General features: G+C 34.4%; 1 protein-coding gene across 1 annotated transcript; it reads right to left on the bottom strand.

Moving 5' to 3' along the window:
• Window positions 1-142: 142 nt before the first annotated feature.
• On the bottom strand, window positions 143-21,966 carry LOC106715137 (facilitated trehalose transporter Tret1-2 homolog). The gene is made up of 10 exons (XM_014508367.2): window positions 21,904-21,966; window positions 4,564-4,634; window positions 3,784-3,980; window positions 3,161-3,324; window positions 2,783-2,933; window positions 2,473-2,698; window positions 2,015-2,186; window positions 1,648-1,762; window positions 792-1,190; window positions 143-582 (listed from the first exon to the last, which is right to left on the bottom strand). The coding sequence occupies exons 1-10, from the start codon at window positions 21,918-21,920 to the stop codon at window positions 322-324; spliced, it is 1,773 nt and encodes a 590-aa protein (XP_014363853.2). The 5' UTR covers window positions 21,921-21,966; the 3' UTR covers window positions 143-321.
• Between the last annotated feature and the right edge of the window lie 5,631 nt (window positions 21,967-27,597).

The following is a 27,597-nucleotide window of genomic DNA, read 5'->3' as shown; positions in this document are numbered from 1 at the left end:
GTACGAAATGCTCATTTTCTTCATTTTTATTCCTTATCTATAGAAAAATAATAATATAGTAAATTAAAATCTATTTCTATTATGTATTGAGTATGTATTCTCTCTTGAATTTTGATTGCAAACATTTTTAAAATCGGTCTTATAAAAATAACTCTTCATTCCTCTCTCCCGTTATTGTAATTCAATAAATATAATCAAAATTTTGTACTTTTCAATGATTTTTGTTAACATCGATTTGTTCTTATCCGACTCCAACGTTAATAATTCCCTCCAAAATGGCTAAAACTTCTCCAAATCGACATATAAGCGATTAGCGCTCTGTCATCGAGGGTTTCTTTGCTTCCTCTTCCTCCAGTTCAAGAGTGGCTGATTCAGTTCCTCCTCGATTTGACCTTGAGACTTGCCCTTTGTCTCCGGCAGTAGTACATACAAGCCTGCTGTACCCAGCAGCGTACTGCCGGCACATAAGTAGTATACTGCGTGCAGTCCCAAGTAAGAAGCCAGTGAACCGAAGTATCTCAGTAGTAAGAAGTTGCTTAGCCAAGTGCAACTGATGAGGAAGCTTGAAGCGAGACTGCGGACCTGAAGATAAAGAAGTCGATTGTGAAATTTGCCACTTTAAAAAGGGATTATAGACTTTTATGACATTGTGAAGTGACTAAAGCACTCCAGCTTCATTATTAATTGGTCACTAAGTGATCTTTATTGTAGGTCTTTAGATAGACCAGACTACCATAAAATTACCACATAAAATTCTGGCAGTCACTTTTAAAAACTTAAACTATACTTACATTGACTGAAAACAGCTCGGATATCAGCACATATGGAACTGAACCTAGTCCGATGTTATAAAGGAATAGTACCATTGACAACAGAGTAATAGGCGCCCAGATGTCTTCACTTTCTCCATCACTTTGCTCGTACTTCACCGACCAACTGGTAGGTGTTACATTTTCCAAACTTATCCTGAACAAACCTATCGGAACACCACTAACGTTAGTTATACTTTCATTGTAAAGATCTCTAAAGCTTTCTCTATCTATATGTTCTATTTCTCTCATTTTCTCTTTGATGATCTTTTTGTAGAGTGGTCGTTGGTACCAGGAGTGCATACGTAAGTGCGGGTCACAGTATACGCCGAGGATGGCGAGACAACAAGCGATGCCTGAACATGACCAGAGTAGAAGAGTCTGAAAGGAAATATAGTACATTTTCATAAAACAAGGGTATTCCTAAAATAACGCGAGGATATCCCACGTTTACTGTGAAATTGACAATTGTTTGTTGAGTACATAATTTCGTGTGTCTTAGCACGTGTGTAGATTTCGTTGATATACAATTCAATTAAATTATTTTCTTTTTATGTTCTTAGTTCAAGATTTAAAAAAAAAAAACAGTAAAAAGAAAAGTTACACGTGAATCCTACGGTCCTAAGGGACTATTCCCTTCCATTTTCTATGTTACCCATCTACCGTGTTATAGAGGGAGTTAAATATTTTCATGTCATAATGTTGTAACTTACCCTCGATACAGATACAACAGAAAACGAAATCTACAAGAGTAGAGTGGAATCTTAATTTTTTAAATTGCTTGCAAAGATCAGAGATTTTAAAATTACTAATAACTCTGTATAAAGCTATGTCGTACCTTTCTTCCGAGCTTGTCAACTGTGAGTGTAGCGAGTGCGGCCCCCAGTACGAGCGCCAGTCCACACAACACGCTGCCCGCGTCCCAAGCGCCCCACGCATCACGTGGTAGACTCCTTACAACACATAGAATATAACAACTTACAAAATAAACATAATCCTTGAATATTTAAGTTTTTTAACGCTAATCACCTACAGGAGCTGAGCAGGGAGAATAATAGCAATCAGTGTTCTTTTATCAGGTGAAATAGTCATTAAAAGATTGTATTAAGAGAGTGATAATGATCTAGAACCTACTTTCAGAACAAAATCTTGTTACTTCTATAACAAGCGGACTTCCTCTCATATTAACCAATTTTATCACGTACCCGTTATAAATGGTGAAGTTGTAAGCGGTGAGGTTGAGTGAAGGTAACTTATGCGCGGAATGTCGCAGCAGCGCGGCCGCGAAACTGCTGACTGCGCCCGCGCCGCTGCCCGCCGCCAGGCACACCAACACGCAGCATGAAGCCAGTGCGCGGCGAGACCGACGACGTGTCACTGAAGAGAACATTAATAATATTATAGAACTAATAATATTATAGAAGTCTGAGACATCCTACTCGAAGGACCAATACATGAGCGAAGAACAAGTATTCATCAGTTTGATTTACCACTAATTGCCATAGTGAGAGTCGCTCAATGGTTACTTAAGCACTCCTTTAGTGCTGAAATCTCCTACTAACTGTCCCACATTGTTAATAAGTCAAAATATCAGTATGTTCCTAGTAACTAGCAAGTAAGTCAAGCCATATAAAAAAACATCTTATTACAAGAATCAACGTACACAGCTCTCTGCAAGGTGACATCTGATCCTTCTTATCACAGTTAGAATCCAAGCCGCTGCTTCTCTTCAGCATGGGCTGGAAGGTGTCAGAGTCCTGCCGGCGTAGATGCTGTCTCCTGCCGGCGCACTCCGACGTACGGATCCGCACCTCTTGTTGCTCAATCACGTCGGTCAGGTCTTCGCGAAAGTCGGAGCCGTCGAACCAGCACATTACTCTTGCTGCTTCCTAGACAAGCATATTTTTATAATATATAATAAAGCAGAATTTTGAATTCTGAAGCTTGCAGAAGTGACTTGTCTTAGTTCTTACCTGTATTTTTCCAGCGTTGATCAAGTACAAAGGAGTTTCAGGTAGCCAGAGTAGAGACAACAGTAACACCGCAGGAGCGACCGCCATAGACAAGGAAAGGGCGTGAGGAGATAGGAGTACGCCCGCACAGTACGCGAATAGTATGCCGCAACTGTACAAAATGATACGATTAATTATCATATAAAACTATTAGTCTCATATTAGTGTTTTAAGCATATCTGGCTCAAAGGACCAAAAAACAAACATAGAATTATTTCTTTAACCTCATTTGTAACCTTTATAAACATAAGGTTAACCAAAACGCACTGGGCCAGTATGGCTGACTAAGTCCTAGTCATCCTCAACATGGGAGTTTGTGCCCTATGGGGACGTGTATACCTGCAAGCCAGTGCGGGCATGGCGGCTAAGCCCCGTGCTCGCGGTGCTATCTCGGCGCAGTAGAGCGGGGCTAGGGCCATGGCGCCAGCCCCGCCTGCGCCTGCCGCCACACGTGCCGTCCACACGCCACGCGGACCGCACCATGCCGCTAGCGACCAGCTGATCTAGAAGATAGTTATCGTGATTTACTTTGGAAGTTACTATTGAAATTATACTATGAAATAAGGTTTTAAAGGAGATAGTTTAACTTAAAAGACTTATTTCCTGGGCGAAGCGACAATCAAACGATTCCGCTCTGTCGTTTATAAAATGTACTCCTGTTAGTAGGACGATCTAGACGACGATTTTATTACTAAATCTTTAGTAGTTTATATCCAATTTAGGGTAGACTCGGCCCCTTCAGTGTGGAACTACACGAGTTGACGACGAAGATTCATAATTTCATATAACAGAAATCATGTATAATAAAAAAGTGAACAAATGGCAACAATAACGTATCAAACCACAGAAGAAAAACGTAAATCGGTTCATAAATCTCAGTGTAATCGGTGTACATACATAAAAAATACCAATCAAATTTAAAACAACCTCCTTTTTGAAGTCGGTTAAAAATATACACTCACAATAAAACTGAGGCTAATGCAGAAGGCGCCAGCTTTGCGACCTCTGCTATCAGCCAGCACCGCGAAAAACGGCGCCGCGGGTAAGGCCACGAGGCACGGCAGAGCGGCTAGCCAGGCACCGCCTGCCAGCGCTTCGCTGCCCAGCACGCCAGACACCCAACCGGTGCTGCAGCCGTGCGTGAAGCATGACAGATTATCTGGTACACGGACAAAAAAAAATTGGTATATACATGTACGGCACTAGCTCAAAGTTAATACTGTTTAGCTCTATCTGACTTTAAATGCATAGACAGATTGTGTAGTTGCATGACTGTAAAATACATTAGTACTATGTTTTCTATAATCTTCTTGACAAATAATATAAGGACACCTCACATTGCGTTCTACGTCATCGCCTACGCTTACCTACGTCTATGATCGCGACTTTATCCGTACCTACGTTTGTACCTACCTGTACGCCTACGCGTGTGCTTACGTCTACGTCTACACCTACGTCTACGCATACGAGTACGCCACCGTCTACGCTTCCAATAGAAATATACTACTAGAAATATAATAGAATAGTAATATATTTGATATGCTAGTACTATATATATATTTGATTTGTAGCCTATATTTTCCACTCTACACATCATAATTCACCGAGATACGTTGAGCCGTTCTGGAGATACCTTCTAACAAACATACATCCATCCATACATCTAAACATTTTCATGAATAATATTAGCAAGATATCTACTACTACAGTTAGATATAAAATATTTTTTAATTAACACATACAAACAGAGGCGGCGACAAGCCGTCGTACGGATCCCCGCCATCTTTTTGACGCCGTCCGCTCAATGCGATTTCTGTAACAAAAAGAAGCAAATCTTTAACACTTTAAGATTAATGACCTTCTTTATATTTCAGTTTCGTTCATAATAAAATTATAATAAAAGAAACTCCTTAGAAAATATTATAATAGATTCTGTTGGAAACGGAGATTTAGTAACTCTATTAAAGAAATTCAAAGGACGTAAATTTTAGCTTTCTCCTTCTCTCTAACCGCATTGCATATATCCTTCTCTCTTATGTAACGAGTAGCACGTGGGATACATCCTTTAAATTTTGTAATCGATTTCCTATTCTCATCCAATCGCATACATATATAAGAAGTTTACTGCAAAAATGTAGGTATTATCTAAAGCGATTATAATTAAACTAAATGTCGCCCGCGACTCCGTCCGCGCGGAATTAAAAAAAATGCACACAAGATAAAAAAGTTCCTATGTCCGTCTCCTAGTTCTAAGCTACCTCCCCATCAATTTTCAGCTAAAACAGTTCGACCGATCTTGAGTTATAAATAGTGTAACTAACACGACTTTCTTTTATATATATAGATAATAAGATATAAGAGTTAACAAATGCATTGGAGATAAAAATAACCGTAGAATTCCACTGACAATAATTATAGTACCGTTGGTTTCCGATACCAAAATATCTATATAACTCATATAACCTGAGACGGGCGGTCGCAACATTAGGTTATTGGATTTGATGCTGGTTATTGGATAAATCTAGTTTGCTATATTCCCATATTTCCCTCGAGACCTAAACGGTGTGCTCTCAAGATAACAAACTTCGCTGTTCAATCGGGGAACTGAATATTGGAATGTATTGTGACTAGCTATGAATACAGTTTTACTTGTAGCGTACATCATTCGAAATTGGTCTTGTACAAGGCCGGTTTTACCATATCCGGCGCGCTGGGCGAAATTTTCTAAAGATTGGGGGCTTCTTAGGCGCCCCTTTTTAACTCTACGCGACTCTAGCGCCTGCGGCGCCCTCTCATACCCGGCCCGGCGGCCACCTCACCTGTACCTATCCTCCTAATCTTGTTTTTATATAATTGTGTTGTAAATTTTATTGTTTTTATATAATTGAAATATTTAGAAATAAATGAAATATCAACTATTTGCATATCAGTTTCGGATCTCTATAATATGTATATGACAAGATATGGCATGATATTGTGTTTATAATTTCTATTTGAACTTGAAACTAGAATACATAGAAAATTAACTTCATCACCTGTCTAGAGCGAAGACTTCCAAAATTAGTAATTAGAAAGTGAAATGTAATCAGCATTTTAATGAACTCAATCAAGCGCTAACGTTCAATTATCAGGTTTGATGAAGGAAAAGATTGCTAAGGTAATAAACGAAATTTCAAACTTTCTAGTAATTCAGGCAAGATAAATATGGCGGGTTTCAAATTTTCTTTTTTCGCTGCCACCTGAAAAATTTGAGGGCAACCAGGAGGCCACATACATTTTTTTGTTTGGTCAAATTTAAAAGTTTAGTTCTGCATAAGAACTTAACCGTCCAACATACTCAAAAACCAAAAACACATTAAGAAAATTTGAAATTTCAAGCGTAGTACCGAGTCAAAAACAAAACCTCAGGCCCGGTGCCTGCTCCAAATTAAGTTTATGAATCTAATACGACGAGAGACCGCACCGGTGTGTGGACGGCTCCTAGCATAGACACCGTATCCCGCACCCTTACGTGGGTGGCAGCGAACGTGTTAAGTACATTCAGAGTTTAATAACATATTTTTCATTAACGAAACATTCGTACGAAACACATCTTCATGCCGTCCTTATCATTGTCTTTGAAAGGAAAGAGATAGTAAAATAATAATAATAATAAATAATAAACTGAACTGTTTTTATTTGCACTTTTTTAATATTTTTCTTTTACTAGTTAATTTACTTTTAGCGTGGCTTCATTTCCAAAACACTTGTGTAATAACAAGTCCTTCAACCCCGCGTTATTTTGAAAAAAGTTCAGCTGTTTAAATTCACAGTAAATCTCAACTTCGTTAAGTTTGTTATTGCATGTTGAAACATAAAAATAAGGCTTTAGAAATAGTTTGTTTGTCGCAAACGCTTACAAAGAAGTTGACAAAGTGCACGAGTTAAGTAGGTCAAGTTACATTACTTAGTTCTAACATGAGTGTTGGTTGTACTCTGTCATATTGGGGACTTAAAAGCTTTGCGGATTTGCGACACAAACAAATGTCGCTGAAAACGTGGATACTGAGAAAGATTGTATGTTATTTTGTGAATGCTTACGTTTTATGAATACTTTTTCTTGTAAACTAGCGGCCGCCAGCGACTTCGTAAGCGCAGAAAAAAGTATCCTATACCGCCCGTATCCATCAGCAACCTTCCCTTAAAAGTCATTTTGAGTGGAAACTGTTTGAAACAAACGCGGCAAACAAAACAACTAGAGAAACAAAATATTTCAATCTTATTCTTTAATTGAATATACAAAGGCAAAGTTAATAAAAGCTTTAATCAGACAGGAAATGTGATAACATTTAATGAGACTGAGATTCGTTGCCGAGATTTCGTTAATTAAGTACTATTTCTTCAGAAGAGGCCGAGACATTTAATCTTTTGATGTTATCTTATCCCTAAAAAAATCACGTGGTAGATAAAAATCACATTACTTAATATAAATGTGTTACTGCTATACTCAAAGTGAGTGACTTTGTAACTCTGAGTAATGATTATTTAGAGTATAATGATAATTAGGTTAGGAAGTGAAGATTTTTTATGCTACACCTATACTAAGGAACTTTCTTATAATCATCCGTCCATCCATTCAGCCTCGTTACGCCCACTGCTGGGCAGAGGCCTCCCCCAATGATCGTCACGATGATCGGTCCTGTGCAATCCGCATCCAGGATACTCCCGCAACCTTGACCAGATCGTCGGTCCATCTTGCGGGAGGCCTGTCCACGCTGCGTCGACCTGTACGTGGCCGCTAAGTTTGTTAATAATAATAATTAATTCTAATTAATATAAGCCTTTCTTTGTCATGACATAATATAGTGATTGTTTACATATTAATTAGTTAGATAAATTAACACTCTTAGTGATTTAATAACTAAAATCGCAGTTTCATTAGTCGTAGCGCCCGCATGTAATGTGCAAGAGATTTCCTGTTCACACATGCCGTAGCGCTCGCATGCGACAGCCGTTTTTATTAGTTGTTAGCCCTCGCATGCGTTGGGCGAATGAATCCCTGCACGATGCGTGCTTTACACCAACAAGACTCCCCGTATGCTGTATAACGAACGAGTTATCGATTAATAAATTGTCCCCGAAGCGTGGCAAATTTTATACGATAACTTTTCCTTGTTAAACATAACAAAAAAGGCATTACATAATTTTTATAATTCTTATTACGAATAAACTCACAGATTGACTGAAAAACAAATAACAACCGAGCCTATATCGAACTGACTATATAATCTGTCTATGTATATCGTAATAGTGCATTTTAAACAATATTAAAACAAAGCTGTTGTTTCTTTTCATTAGAAATATGTAGGCTATATAATCGATATTTTTAACTCAAAGATAGAGCTTGCGACCTTCACATAGTTACCAGTTATAGTCTTTAGAAAATATATTTAATATTTTATTCAGAAACGTACTTTGCATTATTAAAAATTAATGTTGAGTTTTTAAAATTATTAACACATGTTACTTTCCTTGACTTTCTCTTTTAATAAAATAGAGACAATCCATCCATCCATCCATTCAGCCTCGTTACGCCCACAGCTGGGCATAGGCTTCCCACAAAGATCACCACAATGATCGGTCCTGTGCAACCCGCATCTCGGATACTCCCGCAACCTTGACCAGATCATCGGTCCATCTTGCGGGAGGCCTGCCCACGCTGCATCGACCTGTACGTGGCCGCCATTCCAGTACAATAGAGACAATATGTCGTTTAAATAAGTTTAAATACAATCGAACATGGATAGTGAGAAACCTCTATAAGCGAGACTCATTGTCTGATCATAATGAACGAACTCTATTAGCGTGAAAAGCGTAGGAAAAAATTACGGTCCCTTTAACTCTCTCTTATCCAGATTCCATTACGTTTAAAAGGTATAAATGGTTTAATGAGACATACTTATGTTTTTTTTTAACAATCAAAAACCAAATATTATTAAAAACATTTTTCATCATACTGCATACTAATATTATAAATACGAATGTTAAGATGGATGTATGGATGTTTGTTTAAAGGTATCTGTATAACGGCTTGCCGGATCGATGAAATTTGGTACAGATGTAGAACATAGTCTGGAAGAACACATAGACTACTTATTAAGTTTTTTTACCCTCTATCAGGCGGTAAAGTACATCAAAAATCTCATTTTAATTTTGTCATTTAGATGACGATACGATGCTGATTGTAACAAAAATTTGTGCAAGAAGAACACATAGCTAGCATAGACAGCTAGTTAATAATAATTCACAGTATAAATCAAAAATATTTTCGTGTTAACCATCAACTATAATGCTGCATAATTGCATAAGCAATGTGTTACATATGCATGCCAAGGTAAATTTTAATGAGTTTTCAACATACGATATTTCCAACACACTCCCAGTGTAATATACGTATCTAAAATTACAAACAATTAAATTTGGATAGTAATCTTACTTCTTAGTAACATTATAATTGCCAAAGTTTAGATGGATGGATGATTGTTTGAAGGTATCTCCAGAACTGCTCAATGGATCTCGATGAAATTTAGCATCGATGTAGAACATAGTACGGAAGAATACATAGGCTACTAATTAAGTTTTTATTTAAAATTCCGCGCGAATGGAGTCGCAGGCGACAGCTAGCGTTGATATAAATAATCAGAATTCATTTTCAATCCAGCCAAATTGATATGAAAGTTATATTAGTAATATTCTAATACTCGTAGTAGTAAAAAATATAGACATGTAGACTACAAAAATGCAATATGACGCCGCGCTGTCTGGGAATCGACAGTATGACAACTGTGCAATAACAATTGCCTTTATTCTATACTAGCTGACGACCGTAACAACGTCCGCGCGGATTAAAAAAAACTTAATTAGCCTATGTGTTCTCTACATCTATACCAAATTTCATCAAGATCCGTAGAGCCGTTTAACAGATATCCTAGTAATAGATCTATTTCCAATTTTTGCTTATTTAAGGTATTTTTAATCCATTTGTTTTAAATTTATTCAATACTAGCTTTTACCCGCGACTCCGTCCGCGCGGAATTAAAAATAGAAAACGGGGTAAAAATTATCCTATGTCCGTTTCCTGGTTCCAAACTACCTGCCCACCAATTTTCAGTCAAATCGATTCAGCCGTTCTTGAGTTATAAATAGTGTAACCAACACGACTTTCTTTTATATATATAGATATATAAATTTTTTGTTATATTCATCTTTATATAAAGTGGAAAAAATATTTGAATATTAGAAATATAGTTTGGTAGCGCCTGTGAGTAAGGCTAGGGTCGGTCATAACTTACATATTTTACAGAATTGTGAGCCGTGCGTACGGAACCTTCATAAATTAACTTAAAGCACACCTCCATAGAGTATGTTAACGAAGCCATTACACTGAACGGATGTGGATCCTGATCTTATCATAATAAACTTTAGCAGTTTTAAGTTAGCACATACAGTGAGAGCTGGTCATCTTGATCGTAATAACACGTCCAGGTTCAATCCCCGTCATGTATCAATCCGATGGTATTACGGTGAAGGAAAACATAAGTAAGAAGGCGAATAAATTATGTATGGCCTAGTCACCCTTAACTTCAGTAGTGTCCCTTGGTGACTTATGTGAGCTGAGGAAACACACACACAACACGGTATGTTTAAATGCTTACAGATAATGCTTCAAAAGACTGCAAAATTATGACTGTTGGGTAACAATACGAGTTACTGTCACGTTCATTATTAAATAATTATAAGCAGCTCATTAATCTTGATTTATCTCAGTAAATCTACGCTTAGAGATTCACTACAACACTCAAAGTTTTTAAGAAATTACTAAAGAAGGTCTTTAATGTGGATTTAATGTATAAAGATTAAGCCAATTAAAGTAAGCAACGCAGAAACGGTCGCTTATATATTTCAGCGTTGTCATGTGACCGCTCGCGGGCTTCCACTTTTTGATACATGTATAAAAAAGCGAGTATTAAGCCATTAATTTTGCATGTGACAGTGACCAATGGCGGAACGTGGCAGTGTCGTGTGAACATGTTTATTAACATCAGAATGATAAATGTAGGTTTACCACTTAACAAATGATTAGCCACTTGATAAAATATAAAACAGTGAGAGTTAATTTTTAAATGTGATACATTTGAACCCAAGGAGAAAAGATTCATTTCTAACAGAACTTGTTAGACTTGAAACATTATACAGAATGATCTTATCGTAAAGAATTTAAGTCTGAATTTTATTTTTATTGCGGAAGTTTAGGAGGGTTGGTTTCTTATAAATAAAACGATCGTCTTCAGTAAAAGAAAATAAACCTTAAAACAACGAGAATTCGGTTTATATTCGCTTGTATATTTAATATCTAACAGCTTGAAATATTGTCGATATAAATATAGAAATAATTTTAGGAAATACACTTCAGGTTTATGGTTATAACTTGATCTGAAAATTAAATTAAACTTATTGAGCGATAAAAACATTTTAATCTTTAATAACTCAAATAAGATATTTATTTAAGGGGGGTTCAGGATTGCCCGGATAGCAGTATAGGTGTGAATACTTTGTACCCTACCCTTTTTAAGGAAATTGTACGAAAGATCGAACGTGAAATTTGACACTTTTAAGGCGCAGTTTCATTAGTCAATAACTCGGTTGTTAGCCTCTGTAAATGCTCTAGTCTATACCCACCTTAATGAAACTGCCCCTTTAAAGTTAATGTAGGAAAGAAGTATAATAAAAAAAACTGTGATTCTAAATTTCGACCAATGGGCGACTACATGCAAGTGTTAATAATTTCACGACAGTTATTAATTTAGAACTCATGTTAAGTTAGACTTTAAACAAAAAAAAATGTTGCTTACTCCCTAAGTTACACTCTAATGTTAACCTCAACAACTTTACAACAAAATTAACAACTTTTCAAATAACACATCTTAAAAAAAGAAAAGTATAAATTAAACGGGGATTTTGGTCTCAAAAACCCACAACAAGATATGTTTTTTTACTTCTATTGTTAGTGTTTCAGCGATGGAATTCATATAACGGCGGCTTGGCATGCTAACGTACATATTATCAGCGTCCATTAGGGAATAGTTAGTTGCAAGCAACAATTATCCATTTCCCTAGTATTAGTCTGCATTGTGCACGATAACTGAATAGCTGTTATTTTAAGGTAAGGCTTAGTTATACCTAAGTGTATATATTTAACCAAAATATATAATACGTCGATGATATCTTTCCTACAACTATAAGCGTGTGTAGCGAAAATTTTATCTTGAAATATTTTATAGATAACTGAAATAATAAATTCTATTTTTTTTTTCTTTCAATTAAACTGGCAAACTAGAAACTGACTGCTGCCTGTAGACATCCGCAATTGCAAATACGATGCCTAACTTTAATTGATATTGCCCCCAAAGTCGAGCACAGAAAGAGGACACTTTCCCTCTCTGTGCGACCCCTCCTTCGTCAAATCCACTTCCTCTTCGCATACTATCCTTATAAGAGATGGGGTGGGATGTGTAAGAGGACTACAATTAGGCCTCCGACAAGCACTCATCAGATAAAACGCGGAATTGCTTTCGCATGTCGTCTGCGTAGTCGTGGTATTGCACCGAACGAGCCTGCCCATTCGTGCAACAAATGTTGCTGGTGTCTACTACTGTTTAAATCTAATTTTAAAACCTAAATTAATTAATCAGACTTGTAAAACAGTATTGTTTACGTAGATATCATAAATTCTTCTGCCAGATCCATGTTAATTTATAGATATTTTATTCCAACTCAATAATAATTAAAATTAAACAACAAACGTCACTGTATAAATAACTAGCTTTTACCCGCGACTCCGTCCGCGCGGAATAAAGAATAGAAAACGGGGTAAAAATTATCCTATGTCCGTTTCCTGGGTCTAAGCTACCTGCCCACCAATTTTCAGTCAAATCAATTCAGCCGTTCTTGAGTTATAAATAGTGTAACTAACACGACTTTCTTTTATATATATAGATTACTATACATTTCTACTAAGATTTTAAATTTATATCAAAACTCAGTATTATATACTTTCTATTTTTTGTGAAGGTCAGAAGGTTATAAAATATATACATTAAAAACCAATGCTTTTATCAGAAAAGTAGTCTTTTTTTAAAAGCGACTGCATTCGTATGTGCACATTAGTAAAGCTTTTGTTATATTATCATATGTTACATATTCGCTATTGTCTCTCTGTCATATGGATTCTTATATAAAACAAAATATCTTTTTATATTCAACTAGCTTTTACCCGCAATTTCTTCTGTGCAGAATTAAAAGTGTGTGCCTTTCAATAAGATTTTCGGTGTTATCGAGTAAATCGAGGAAATCGTACACATTTCTACTAGATCATACGTAGCCTATGTCTTCTTCCAGACTGTGTTCTACATCTATAACTTTCGTCAAGATCCATTAAGCTGTTCTGATACGTTCTAACAAAAATCAATTTATCCATACATTCCCATTTATAATATTAGTAAGATTTATAATTTTCAGTTTTTGCCTGCGACTCCGTCTGCATGGAATTTAAAAAAAAACTTAAGAAGTAGTCTATGTGTCTGACAGACTATGTTCTACATTTGGGTCGAATTTCATCAAGATCCATCGAGCCGTTTTGGAGATAGGTACCTTCTAAGAAACATTCATCCATCCATCCATCTAAACATTCGCATCTATAGGGTAAAGGCGGGATAGATGCCTCAGTAGGATAGATGCCTCATTTTCATAAAACCTAACATCCCAAACTCGTGACTAAAAATCAATAGTATAACTAAGAGCCGCAGGTACCCTGCACCTTAGTTAGCAATGGGCCATGGTGCGGTGAAGATGCATTTCGCTTATTTGTGGATTTATGTCCGCTGCGAACTTAACAAACACGTCAAAGTTTTAAAGGTAAGTATTTGCTGTTGTATATCTTTATAAGTAGTTATTAATTCCGTTATATTTTTTATTACGTCAATATACTGATTCATCAAGTATGCATCTAGATGGAAATAGTAGCTCTTTTGTTTTTTATTTATTTAAAAACTACTTGGGCATCTATCCCTATCAAAAAGGATAGTTGCCCCGATTTTCTGGGGTATAGGTGCCCCTAGGGGCATCTATCCCTCCATTCACCACGTTGTACTGAATGCGCTTTGAACATATTTTTATGTTCTATTATATTTTATATGTGTTTATCTATATTTATATTTAGATTTTTTACTGATTGTAGCAGAACTATGCCACGAAGATACAAAAGAAAGGAAGGAATCCGAGCTCGAGTATGTTCATGGACTACAAAACAATTACAGTCAGCTTTCGAGGAATTGGACAAAAATACAAATTAAGGGGAAGAAAACTAAAGATTTGCCGGTAAAGAGAACTAGAAGAAACTATTAGAACTATAAGAGATGAACAGCATAAGCCTAAAATACAAACAAAGATAACTACACAGAATGATTTGAAAATTATAAACGTAAAGTATAAGTAAAGGCTTTTATGAATATGCGTGTTGAAACTTAATAATTAATAAGTTATAATAAGAATTTAGAATTTCTGTTTTTGTTGAACAAATGATGTTAGAAATTTATTATGATAATTTTATTTGATCTCATAATTAGAATTAAATTGTAAAGATGACAATTAAAAGATTTTAAAAACTGCAAGATGCTTTTCATTATAAATAAAAAAAGACAAAGACAAAAATAAAATATTATAAATATTATAATTTTACAGTATGAAGGGCATGTATCCCGCGCCGCAGGCATCTATCCTTGTTAGTATTTTCATGGTGGGGCAACTATCCATACGGGAAGGCATCTATCCTCAAAAATCGAGGTCCACAAAAAGCTAAAATCTGCAAAATCTGTCATTTATAGGCCCAAAAAGACAAATCATAGTAAAAGATAAAGAATTAAACTAGCTATATTAATAGACACTATTTATATAAAATTAATATTTTTTAAATTAGGAGTATATTTCATAAAGTGGGGCATCTATCCCGCCTTTACCCTAATATGAGTAAGAATTCGCTCAACACCTATGTATTGTTTTATTCAATTTCTTCAAATATCTAAAACTATAATAAGGGCGGTCTTCAGTTATGATTTAATGATACTTAAACTACAGCGTTTAGCGTTTCTGTACAAAGCTATACTTTACTAATATCAAGTGATCCAACTTGACCCATTTTTCGATTGCACTTCTGCTGCTCGCTTGGAAAACCGCTGACAGCTTCCGCCCACTTACCTTACACTAACAAACAACAATGCTTTTACCGTTGACATATCAAAAGTATCAAGTTGTTGTAGACGTGGTATAAATAAATTTCAATGCATCAAGTATTAATTATAATGAAATCACACTTTAACAATACTAAAATTAGATTGACCAATCAAAATATACATATTTAGGGATAAATATTAATTTATTCCATTAAGATTTTTTGTGGCTTAAACACGTTTACTAATTGAAAAAAAAAAACATAGGTAATAGTGTTTTGACATTAGGTATTGAGGCCAAATATTAAAGAGGAACAGTCAGTTATCTTTCTTTTTTTTATAATTACTCAAGAAAATAAGATTCGTCATAACTGTTATAAATCGTCATATTAAAATTTATAGTTTCTCATTTTAATGTAACTCAAGCGACACTTCATAAGATAGTAAAATAAATGTTGTCATTAGCTTACTTTGCATGCATCTCTCGTTGCAGCTCATGAAAATTTCATACGACATAATCTCAATATAATTTATTCCATCTCGTCCTGTGACGTCATATCTAAGATAAGCCAACGTAGAATAAAGCATTTTCAATGCGAGAATATTCAGAAAATATTCACAAACTTTTATCATATATCTGACTTTCTACATTTATATTATACTAGTTTTTACCCGCGAATTCGTCCGCGCGGAATAAAAAATAGAAAACGGGGTAAAAATTATCCTATGTCCGTTTCCTGGTTCCAAGCTACCTGCCCACCAATTTTCAGTCAAATCGATTCAGCCGTTCTTGAGTTATAAATAGTGTAACTAACACGACTTTCTTTTATATATATAAGACTAGCTTTTACCCGCGACTCCGTTCGCGCGGAATAAAAAAAAAGTAGAAAACGGGGTAAAAATTATCCTATGTCCGTTTCCTAGTTCTAAGCTACCTCCCTATCAATTTTCAGTCAAATCGATTCAGCCGTTCTTGAGTTACAAATAGTGTAACTAACACGTCTTTCTTTTATATATAATACTAGCATTTACCCGCGACTCCGTCCGCGCGGAATAAAAAATAGAAAACGGGGTAAAAATTATCCTATGTCCTATTCCTGGTTCTAAGCTACCTGCCCACCAATTTTCAGTCAAATCGATTCAGCCGTTCTTGAGTTATAAATGGTGTAACTAACACGACTTTCTTTTATATATATATAGATATAGATAGATGTCACTACCGCACTCACAGTTCCATAATATATAAACTTGGTTAAGGATCTCCTTTAATTTAACAACTCTAACACTGGCTGTATATCTTTTTTTACTCCTTACGCGCATAAAACTGTAACTTTACAATGACCAAAAATCGTACAAATCTCAAAGTCCCTTGTCAAGTATTTCTGTCAACGTGAGTCAAAAGGTTAAAGTTTGCATCTTGTTTTAAAAATCAACTTTTTATTCCGTGAAATATTTAACAATTTCAGGGCAATGTCGAATAGAATTTTGTTTGTGCGTGAATGCTTTGTACGGGGTTACTTGGAAAAAGCGTTAATATCTCCCCAGAGAAAGGTCGTCCTTGTAGTTCTTTTTTCCTAGAATTAATGGTGACAAACGCGTCAGTAATTTATCATTCAGTGAGCGATTCTGTACCTTTTTTTGTAAAGTAAATAACGAGATAAATAGAAGAAATTTTGTTCATTCGTTCAAGAAGTACGATATTGTTTTGATACAAATTTTTTTTATACCTAAAATGGAGTTTTCCATAATAATTTAGTATCATAAAAATAAGTCATTCTGTATTTAAACTTTTCCTTTTCAGGAATAGAGAAATGAAATTCAAACCTAACTAAAATAATCTAGTTTTCTTTAATAAAAAAAACAAGATGGCAAATGAGCATACGGCCGCCTGAATTTGCCAAAATAGAATAGACCGTTGCACATAGACATCAATTCCGTTTAAGTTTAAAATTAAAAAATTTTGTGCCATAAGTATGAGGTCTGATATCAGCAAAAAATCGTGTACAGGATTCCATATTTGTCTTTAGGATACGTTTCCACTAAGCTTGCTAATTAAGACGGTGAAAATTTTCGCCATCGCTAGAAATTATCATATCTTTCCACAGTTGGCTACTTAACTCTATTTCCATTAGTAAATTGAATTATAGTACTTTTAATGAAATGCAGGCGTTTTGCCAAACCGTTACATTTTCCTGTTGGTGTAAACATCTTGAGTTATCTCTTTTCTTCTTTTCATGGCTTTAAATTATAGAACAAAAGACAATATTACTAAAAAAAAACACGACATTCATAATTTCTTGACAAAAATAATTAAGTTGAATACTTTATTAGGTAAATTATGTAATTTAAATTTTATTTTTAACGCAAGTATTAAGATGCATTATAACATATTATCCCAATTTTCATTGTGAACAAAAGTTAGAAAACTTTTATTTATTCAATATTTCTGTCAGAAAATCAACGGATGCCGAAGTTTGGTGGTTTCGATACTTTATAAAGACTAATGGATATAGCGTTTAGCTTTTCGTAGCGCAATTAATGTAATCCTCTTCAGTTAATGGGCTGCGTAATTGACATACGAACATGAAAATAACAGCGGTTTATTGTTGCTCTTTAACAAAGCTATAATTTACAATTAAAAAAAGATGACCGCAGTCTCCTGTCAAAAAATTACAGCAATAGTACAAGAATCGAAATTATTCTTTAGGACCCAGTTTAATCAGAGATTTCATATTATAAAAAATTATAATAATAAGTAAAGGTACACGTAGAATCATTGTAAGCTAAGCGTACGTTTCCACTAAACTATACAAAAACTATTATTATCTATATTTTTAAACTAGCTGTCGCGACTCCGTCCGCGCGGAATTAAAAAAAAAAACTTAATAAGTACCCTATGTGTTCTCCCAGACTATGCTCTACCTCTTTGTCAAATTTCATCGAGATCCGTGAAGCCGTTCTGGAGATACCTTCAAACAATCAACCATCTATTCATAGATCCCTCCATCCAACAAAACATTCACATTTATAATATTAGTAAATTCAGATTACTGACAAGTGGGGTCTAAGTACATGTACTTCGGCAATGGAAATCAAAAGTAACAAAGAATTTACGCGATATATACAATTTATTATATTAAGAGTAATTGAAACAATAATTAGTTAATCTGATCCAGTATAACGTTGGAAAAAACCCCGAAAGAACTTTAATTAGGAACACGCTGTATATTTCATAGTTAGATTTACGGTCGGACGCGGGCGCGGGCGGTCCTTTACAAAGTTTTCAGAGTTTCTCTCTCCCATTATATCATACAGACCACAAACCGCCAACACCACGTTCATTTTGTTTTCGGAATTGCATCGAAATTAATCTAGTCTGTTAATGAGCTTTTACCACTACAAAGTTCGAATGTAAAAAAAGAATTTGAGAAAATAATAAAAAAAATTAATACAGATGAAAATTTAGATAAATATTAGTTACTAGCTTTTACCCGCGACTCCGTCCGCGCGGAATAAAAAATAGAAAACGGGGTAAAAATTATCCTATGTCCGTTTCCTGGTTCTAAGCTACCTGCCCACCAATTTTCATTCAAATCGATTCAGCCGTTCTTGAGTTATAAATAGTGTAACTAACACGACTTTCTTTTATATATATAGACTAGCTTTTACCCGCGACTCCGTCCGCGCGGAATAAAAAAAAAATAGAAAACGGGGTAAAAATTATCCTATGTCCTATTCCTGGTTCTAAGCTATCTGCCCACCAATTTTCAGTCAAATCGATTCAGCCGTTCTTGAGTTATAAGTGGTGTAACTAACACGACTTTCTTTTATATATATAGATATAGATGTAGTTACACAATACATTTATCCAATTTAATTAAAAAAGAACAATTTATTTGAACCTTGAATGTATAAATTGAACTTGAATACAAAACATTTTTTATATTCAATGTTAGACCCTGGATTGGAAAACATCATCAACGTAATCTAGTATTAGGGTCCAAAAAAGTTATCTGACCCGGTGGGCAAAACTCAAACTAAATTATGTTAGCCCACTAGAACCCCCTTGACAATACCAAAAATGTATCACAAGATCCTTGTACTGTAGCTGTCTTTTTCTAAGCCTACATAGGTTTTACACAACTTCAGGGATAGCAGCGCCTCTCTTACTTGCCCAGCTAAACTTTTTGCAGTATACGTAAATTTTCGCTTAAATTTGGAAAGGATATACTAGGACGTGCATACTTGGTTGTCACATTACCCCTATATACTTCCAATAGATTTCACATTATATTGTGTACTATCCTTAGTGGGTTAGTCCCACTTTAGCCTATCTTCCCCCTAACGCAGTGTTGAGAAATGGCAAGCTGGTGCCGCGACGTCACGACCGACGTCACGACCGGCGGCGCGTACGAGCGAACGGCGGTCGACGACACTCGCCATCTTGGACCCCACCGGCAACGGACGACCTTTACGAACTATCGTTTATCAAGACGGCAGTAACCAGCCTTTTCATACAGTCCACTCTCCTAGGTCCTCAAACACGCAGGCCACAACCAGACAAATTTTTACTTGATATAAAAGGTTAGTAAAGAAAATGCAACCTTCACTGTTAGTTATAAATACTCTTTTGACCTTTATAAAAGCTAGGAGATCAAATTGCATAAAATTGTACCTTTCATATAGACTAAGAGCTACGGATAAACGAAGCAGTGTATTTATAGAAAATCGTTGCGTAGCTATTGAAGCGCTTTACGCTCATATTGATCCAAGGCTTAGGGGGATTAATAATTCACGGCCAGATGTGATCATGTTACTGGAATATCCACATAATACTTTCAACAAACGAATAAAAGTTTAGCACAAATTTAAATTCCACAAAATCTGAATTCAACAAAAACTTCGGAGAGATTAAAATGTAAATTACCGCTCTCAGAAATAAAAGTTACTTAAGCGTTGTCTTAGTGTGTAAAAAAACTAAATGAAAACCGATTATAACCAGTAAACTATACTAAATGCTGCAGTTAGTTTGTTTTACATTTCAATCTAGAGGTAAAATAAAATAACAAAAAATAAACAAAGTTAAAAAATAAACCTTACTTTACCAGTTGGGTAATAAACCAAATGATGAGTAAGGCACTTCGTACACAAGGCAATGTAAATCTTCGAAATTATTATTGTATAGTTGCATCGCGAGAATCGCGTTGCGCGCGTTGCGAGCGACTTGTCTTTGGCGTATGATGGATAGAAATGTCGGCAACGCGAGCTGTGCACGAACAAGTAAGTCACCTAGCGACTAAAATATCGAAGTATCGAGAAATATAGTAAGTAATAGAAATAAAAATAGTATAGTAATAGAAATAACGTCAGTGTTCGAAGGTCTACGTTGCTCTGAGTACGAAAGACCTAAATCTCGATATTTAAGTAATAAATTGAAGTTTGAATTTGTAAAAAATAATATACAACAGATAATAATTTCATAATTACTAGCTGTAATTTACAACTATAATTTTATATGTAGAGTATAACAGCTATTGTTTTTCTAGTAAAAAAATCTACTTAAACTAAATTTTAAATAAACAAAGTATAACGAGAGAAATGCCAAGAAATATGCAAATGACATACCGCTCTATGAATATTCAGAGATAGCTTATTAAAATGAAATACGCACAGAAATAACCAGATTTAGGATTATACTGTGCTTCCTATACTTATTACTTACTGCGATAGTTTCATATTTTAACTATAAAAAATACATTACAAAACTTTGGTTACGTTTGTTTACGTAGGAACCATTCAAAAACTGATTTAATACAAATATAATAACAGGTGTACACAAAACAACGTATTTCTCCCTCAAGTATCTGAAATGTACTTAACAGTTTACAAAGCACCGAGTAAACCTCTCGACTTCTGTCAAGTGCTTTCCTAAAATAATAATAACCTACCTACACATTACTGGACTGATGACTGAAAAGGAAATTATATTATTATTTTTCTTACTGATTTAGTTATAAATAATTTTATAGCCTTCAAAATAGTATAAAATCAATAATTTAATCAAAAAATATAAAACAAAGTATGAATTTATAAAAAATCTTTTTTTTACTTCTTTTATCCATTTTTGACGACTTCAATTATATCGTCGGTAGTTACCAAGGACGCAGAGCTTAAAGGAGCTCTCACTCAATCTCGACGAGAAAAGCTCTCTAAGCGATTCGTTTCTATTCCTATTCCATCAGCGTGACTCGCAAATTACCTCGTGAATGTACTGAAACGAAATGAGATACCCTTTCCAGCTATGTACTCCTAGTACTTTGTCGAAATTAGTTTTCTCTCAGACGCTCATTTCTTAACGCTAATTGATTCGAATATCTTTCTAGAATTTATTTTTTGGACCTAATAATAAACATAAAAGAAAATGAAAATAACAGAAAACGCAAAACGACGGATTATAGAATGATTTGATAGACGAAAAATTGGTTGTTAAACTATAATTGGTTAAAACCAGACATAGATAATAAAAGAAAAATATAATTTTAGATCTACCGTCTTCATAAAAAAACCTTGAAGATGTTCCTTATAAAAAAGTTAAACGTGTATTTATTTACCCTGGAGCGTTATACAAATCCTTTTTATACATGCTCAATGTTCATAGAACACCTACGCAAGTATTTTAAAGAATATAATTAGGAAATTTCACTGTATTTCTTCAGTATCTTTAATACAATTAATAAATTGAACGTCCTTATAATCAGATATAATACAAGACAAGGAAAACACAAATATAAATTAACAACCTTAAATTTTAAAACTAACCTTTGCATGTTTTCCATTTTCAATCTTTCCTTGATGTGGTTTTTAATTATTATCCAAATAAGTATTAACGATGTTTATTAATACATTTGTAATCGTTACAAAAACAAGCTTCTTCATTTCTAGCCTTTACAGGACGTCCTTTCACGGTGAAAGGCGGGCGCGAACTGAAGGCGCCATTCGATTGATATCAGGGTGTTATTTGATATCTCTAGAGCTGCAACTTCGACATAAATCAGATGTAAAGATAGAGTAATAATTTACGCATTTTCTCTATTGATCGTTTGTTAAGACGGGAAAGTTTGGATAGCGTTTTTATTGTTCTGGGCCCTAAAAATCTACTCTACTACCTATCTACTAAAACGCATAACCAAGTATCAAATTAATACGGATTTCTTTGCACAACATTAACGTAGGCGTTTACAGCCAAAACATTTCTTTAAAAACATTGTTATTTTTGTGTTTAACACAATGAGAGAAGTGAATGGTAAATTGGAATAGACAAGTCAAATTTACTATTTCATCTTATATATAAAATTTTCGTGTCACGGGGTTCGAACTTGAACTCCTCCGAAACGGCTTGACCGATTCTCATGAAATTTTATATGCATATTCAGTAGGTCTTAGAATCGTATCGTAGTAGGTCGTAGGTCTTAGCTACTATCTATTTTTCATACCCCTATTAAGTGTTTTTAAGCAACTTTAATATACTATCGTTGAATAATGACTAAATAATACAGGCAGATACTTCTAGATAATCTGTTCAGTCATGGAAAATGTCCTTACCTTACACATAAATAACTTGCTATAAAACACATGTTCCAAGGTAAATCGGACCTCTGTTTGACCCATGTCAATCGTTAGTGCGCAAAACGTGAATTACCATCGTAAATTACAGACTAAACTCTATGTGTGTCCCTATAAATTAAAGTTGGAAATTGTAGCGTACGTCCCGTCCGCTCCCCGTCCGCCCTCCGTACTCTCCCCCGTCCGCCCAGCAACAGTTTGCCTGCAATGTTGCCAGGATATAGATGTAATTTCCTCAATTTATTATAAATAGAATACTATATTATTGAACGTAAAATAGAAGTTGGTTATAAATTTATGACACAGTAAATTAATAAGAGAGATAGTTTTTTGCTTGGCAAAAAAAGTATTTTTTTAAAAACTTATAGTTGATTGATATACCTCAATAAGTGTTGGAAAATATTTATTTATTCCTAATAATATTCTGACTTTTTAAATGTAAAAATACGAGTATTCATAGATTTCTAACAAGTTTTCAAATTTCAAACTTCATCTAATATATAAAATTCTCGTGTCACAGTTTTCGTCACCGTACTCCTCCGAAACGGCTTGACCGATTCTCATGAAATTTTGTGAGCATATTCAGTAGGTCTGAGAATCGGCCAACATCTATTTTTCATTTTGTTTATTTTTTTTTTAACTGCGCGCGGACGGAGTCGCGGGCGACAGCTAGTTCTACAATATAATTTGACCATATTTCACAAAATAAAAATTTAAAAAGTAAAATATAATAATGGCCGCCATGATTTCGACGTTCCAATGTTTACTTAATTTAAGAGTTTGATGGCAATGATACATATGTAGGTACATAAAGGTAAACAATCATTTAAATCTGGCTGCATTGATCTTTTAAAAAGAAAAACGGTTATAAAACGACCAAATCCAATTAACACGCGAAGAAATTACCTTTCCTGTCCCGCGCCAACACGTTAGCGTTTGCACTCTCTATATGGGACGGTAAAAACCATTTTATTTTACATTCTATACACGCAAAAATCTACTTTATCACAAAGGTATAACGTTTATTTTAGACACATGTTGTATTTTTGTTTAAAGCATTATTTGGTTCGTTCAGTTTAATAATAGTCGTTAATGGGGGCATTATTTTGATGACCCATTGTGGTGTATCCCATATTTAGTAACAGTAGAATGGCCATTAAAAACTTTAGTCATAAAATGTTATATTGCAACTTTTAAATTACCTACTGAAGTCTTATTTCTTGATATAAAATATATTTGAAGACGTTCAAAACGAGAAATGCTTACTTACTCTTACTAATACCTTATTAATATAAATGCGAATGTTTAGATGGATGGATGGATGTTTGTTAGAAGATATCTCCGGAACGGCTCCGTGGATCTTGATGAAATTTGGCACAGATGTAAAACATTGTTGGGAAGAACGCATAGGCTAATTATTAAGTTTTTTACCGCGCGGACGCAGTCGCGGGTTACAGCTAGTTTTTTAGCATTTTGTTTTATTATAAATCTCTTTAATTCATTCAAATTTAAAATTTGATTTTTTAATGGCAAAAAGTTATAAAAACAATTTTGAATACAATCATTTAAACAAATTGTCTATGTTTATATACAATTTCACATAAACACTTGTTTTTCAAAGCTCTTAAGTTAATAGTGACCTAGATACAACAATAGGAATAACTTAGAGTGAACTTGAATGTAGAACTAAGTAAAGTGCATCTCAATACAATGACCCTGGCCTTGTGATGTGTCGACAAAAAGACAAAAGACGAGCGCATCTTAAGCTATACTTAAGCATACTCAGATCTTACTTAACACGACTTTGTGACATGGAACAAATAATTTAAGTTACTTCTAATTTCTAATCTTACTATATTATAAATGCAAACGTTTGGATGGATAAATGTTTTTTAATACGTATCTCCAGAACTGTTTAATGGATCTCGCTGAAATTAAACTTAGATGTAGAACATAGTCTGGAAGAACACATAGGCTATTAATTAAGTTTTTTTTACCCCCTATCAGGCGTAAAGTAAACCAAAAATCTCATACAAATTTTGTCATATAGATGATGCGATGGCGATTATAAAAAATATTCGTGCTTGGCTCACTGTTTTATCAAAGGGAATCTGTTTGAAATAAGGGATGACAATATGTATACGATATGGCCCTACAATGGACTTCTACGGTTACACGTTAACGTCCCTGGGGCTACTATTACACTAATTTAGGGCGAAACGTTTACTTTAAGGGCGTATATTACGAATTGCGATGCGAAATTAAAGACCGTGTCATGTGAATGAATCATTTAGTGCAATTACTTTCAATTTGATTAATTTAATTGCTTAGAAAATTACGCTTGAGTAGCTATTTTGTACATTAATTATTCAACAGTAATGGTGCGCTTTTTTACCCAAGTATGTATTTTTAGACGTGTGAAAATCAGCACTGAATTCTCATAAGTTCAGATAAGAGTTCAGACATGAACCCTTGAGCTGTAGCTCAACAACTAAATCGACAGCTGAAGGCTCATGGACTATGTGAGAAAACAATCTGCGAGCTCCCTGATGACTAGCAGTTCACAGCTCGAAAAATAAATCAAACCCTAACATTACTACTACTAAAGAAGTAGAAAATGTGCCGGTGATCGACAGATCAACTAAAACTGAACTGCAGATCAGTTTTAGTTGAGAAACCCATGACTAGTATTTTTAGTTAAACAAACTATTAAGCTATTTGTTATTGATTAAACCAATTCAGAATAAAGTTTTATATATTCAACTAAATCCATATTTCATTATATATCCTATCTGATAGTCTGATCTTCATCTCAGAATCAATGATCATAAATTTTTCCTATCTGATCGTAACACTCGGTGTATTGAAAATGATTTATAATATTTATATTTGGAATATTTTTTATAACTTACAAGTTTAAAAATAATAATCTAATATATAAAATTCTCGTGTCACCGTTTTCGTTGCCATACTCCTCCATTGACAATGAAATTTTTTGTGCTTATCCGGTATCTATGAGAATCGGCCAACATCTATTTTTCATACCTCCCCCCCATTTTTTAACTGCGCGCGGACGGAGTCGCGGGCGACAGCTAGTAGCTTATAACTATTAACAGATAAATTCACGTCGATTCCAAATCGTCGTACAGAAATGATATTAAATTTCTGAATAAAAAACAATGAGAAGGGGAAGAAGACTAGAATTTTCCATCCAGCAAACACATTCGTCACACAAAACGTGTAATTACTTTCTCTTAACGACTTGACTTCTGTGTGGTCGTGGTTTTGAACCAGTCGAACTGGCCAACCATACAGCAGCTAACTCTACTAAGGACTCTACCACTTTTAAATAAAATATGACCTGAATCACGATATACTATTAGAATATTTATTTATTTGGAAAAAGAAATGACACAGACAGCTATCATCAGCATAAAACTTAACGTCTTCAGTAGTAGTTGTGCAAATGTCACAGAGCAGTCACTCTTGCTACAGCATATGTTGCAGTACACCCACTCTAAGCTCGGTAAGTTAGCTAGTTGCGCTAGGATGTCGTCCGAGTATAGTAGAACACAGTCTTCCAAAAACTTCCATAAGTATATCAGAGAATATTCTAAAACAACTAAAGAAATTGCTACCTGTAAAGTAATATAGAAAAGGTGATCTTTTTAACGATCAAATCATCCTGTGATTAGATGAGATGAGATTAGAATAGATTAGATTAGATGTGCCAAATGAAAATCATTTCTATGACTTCATTATAATCATTTGTAAAGTATGTACGAAATGAAAATTAATACATTATTATACGTCAACCTCTATAGTTACCTCTATCAAAAAGGATATTGGTACGTTTTTATTCCAGAAATATCTCGGTACGATTGGTATTTCATGTAATAGCAAACATATGCTGAGTGTAAAAACTATTTTTGTTTTAAAAAGCGTATCTTCAGTCAAGGATTCTGTAAAAAATATAATTTGATTTAAGATAAAATTGTGAAAACTATAATCGATCTAGATCTAAGAAAGTAGTGTAATATAAAACAAAATATCTTCAAACTTACTATCGTATAAATATGTTATATTATTAATTAATAAAGATAAAGCAACTAGAGTCGCATGTGCGGATGTCATCTAATTTTTTTTATTAATATTTAACTCTTCAAAAAAAAGTAGCCAACACAAAACAACGGTCAATGATAATGACATTTTTTGATTTATTCATTCTGCCACTGCTGTCACTAATACATCAAACGAGCTTTTTTACTTCAAAATTTTAACTCAAAAGTCAAAGGTTTTAACCATTCTGCCATATTAATTATCATTTAATATTGTGATTATTGTTTATTTTTCCATGAAATAGTAAATTAAAATTAAAATAAATGAACATGTGTATGACTAAATGTGCCTTTTTAAAAGTTTTCTTCTTCCACAAACAAAAAAAGGTTTACCTCAGGTTCCTCAGAAGGATAGCAACTCATATATAATTATACAGTTTTTGAAGTTTTCTACCCTCTTTCATATGACCATCTAAAATAAATAAATAAATAAAAACGTCGCATTATATGGAAGGAAGATTTTATAATCTCATTGAATAGGCTCCAAAACTACTGAACCGACTTGAAAATTTATTTCACTCTTGGGAAGCTTACATTAGACTAGATATTTTTATTTTGTGCGGACGTAGTATCAAGCGCCACCTAGTTTTAAATAAAGTAAATTGTAATAACAACACACTACAAAAACTCAGTAGCAAGTACAAAACTAATATAATGTCTAAGCATTCAGAATTTTATAAGCCATTCGATTTTACGACATACACGCTCGTTAAACAACCTCATAAACATTTGATATGAAAACAAAAGTTGCGGTAACAGTGAGTTGATTAAA

The sequence above is a fragment of the Papilio machaon genome, chromosome 26 (genome assembly GCF_912999745.1).
Source record: "Papilio machaon chromosome 26, ilPapMach1.1, whole genome shotgun sequence".
NCBI classification, from domain to species: domain Eukaryota; kingdom Metazoa; phylum Arthropoda; class Insecta; order Lepidoptera; family Papilionidae; genus Papilio; species Papilio machaon.
The sequence above is the reverse complement of the archived record's forward strand: the minus strand, read 5'-3'. Positions and strand labels throughout refer to the sequence as shown.

What these genes read in the sequence shown, in the direction of transcription:
- LOC106715137 (XM_014508367.2), bottom strand. An exon ending in GTCACCTTGCAGAGAGCTGT is followed by an intron (nt 2,187 to 2,472) that starts GTACGTTGATTC and finishes TGTTCTCTTCAG; the next exon opens with TGACACGTCGTCGGTCTCGC. An exon ending in CCGAGCTGTTTTCAGTCAAT is followed by an intron (nt 583 to 791) that starts GTAAGTATAGTT and finishes CTTTATCTTCAG; the next exon opens with GTCCGCAGTCTCGCTTCAAG.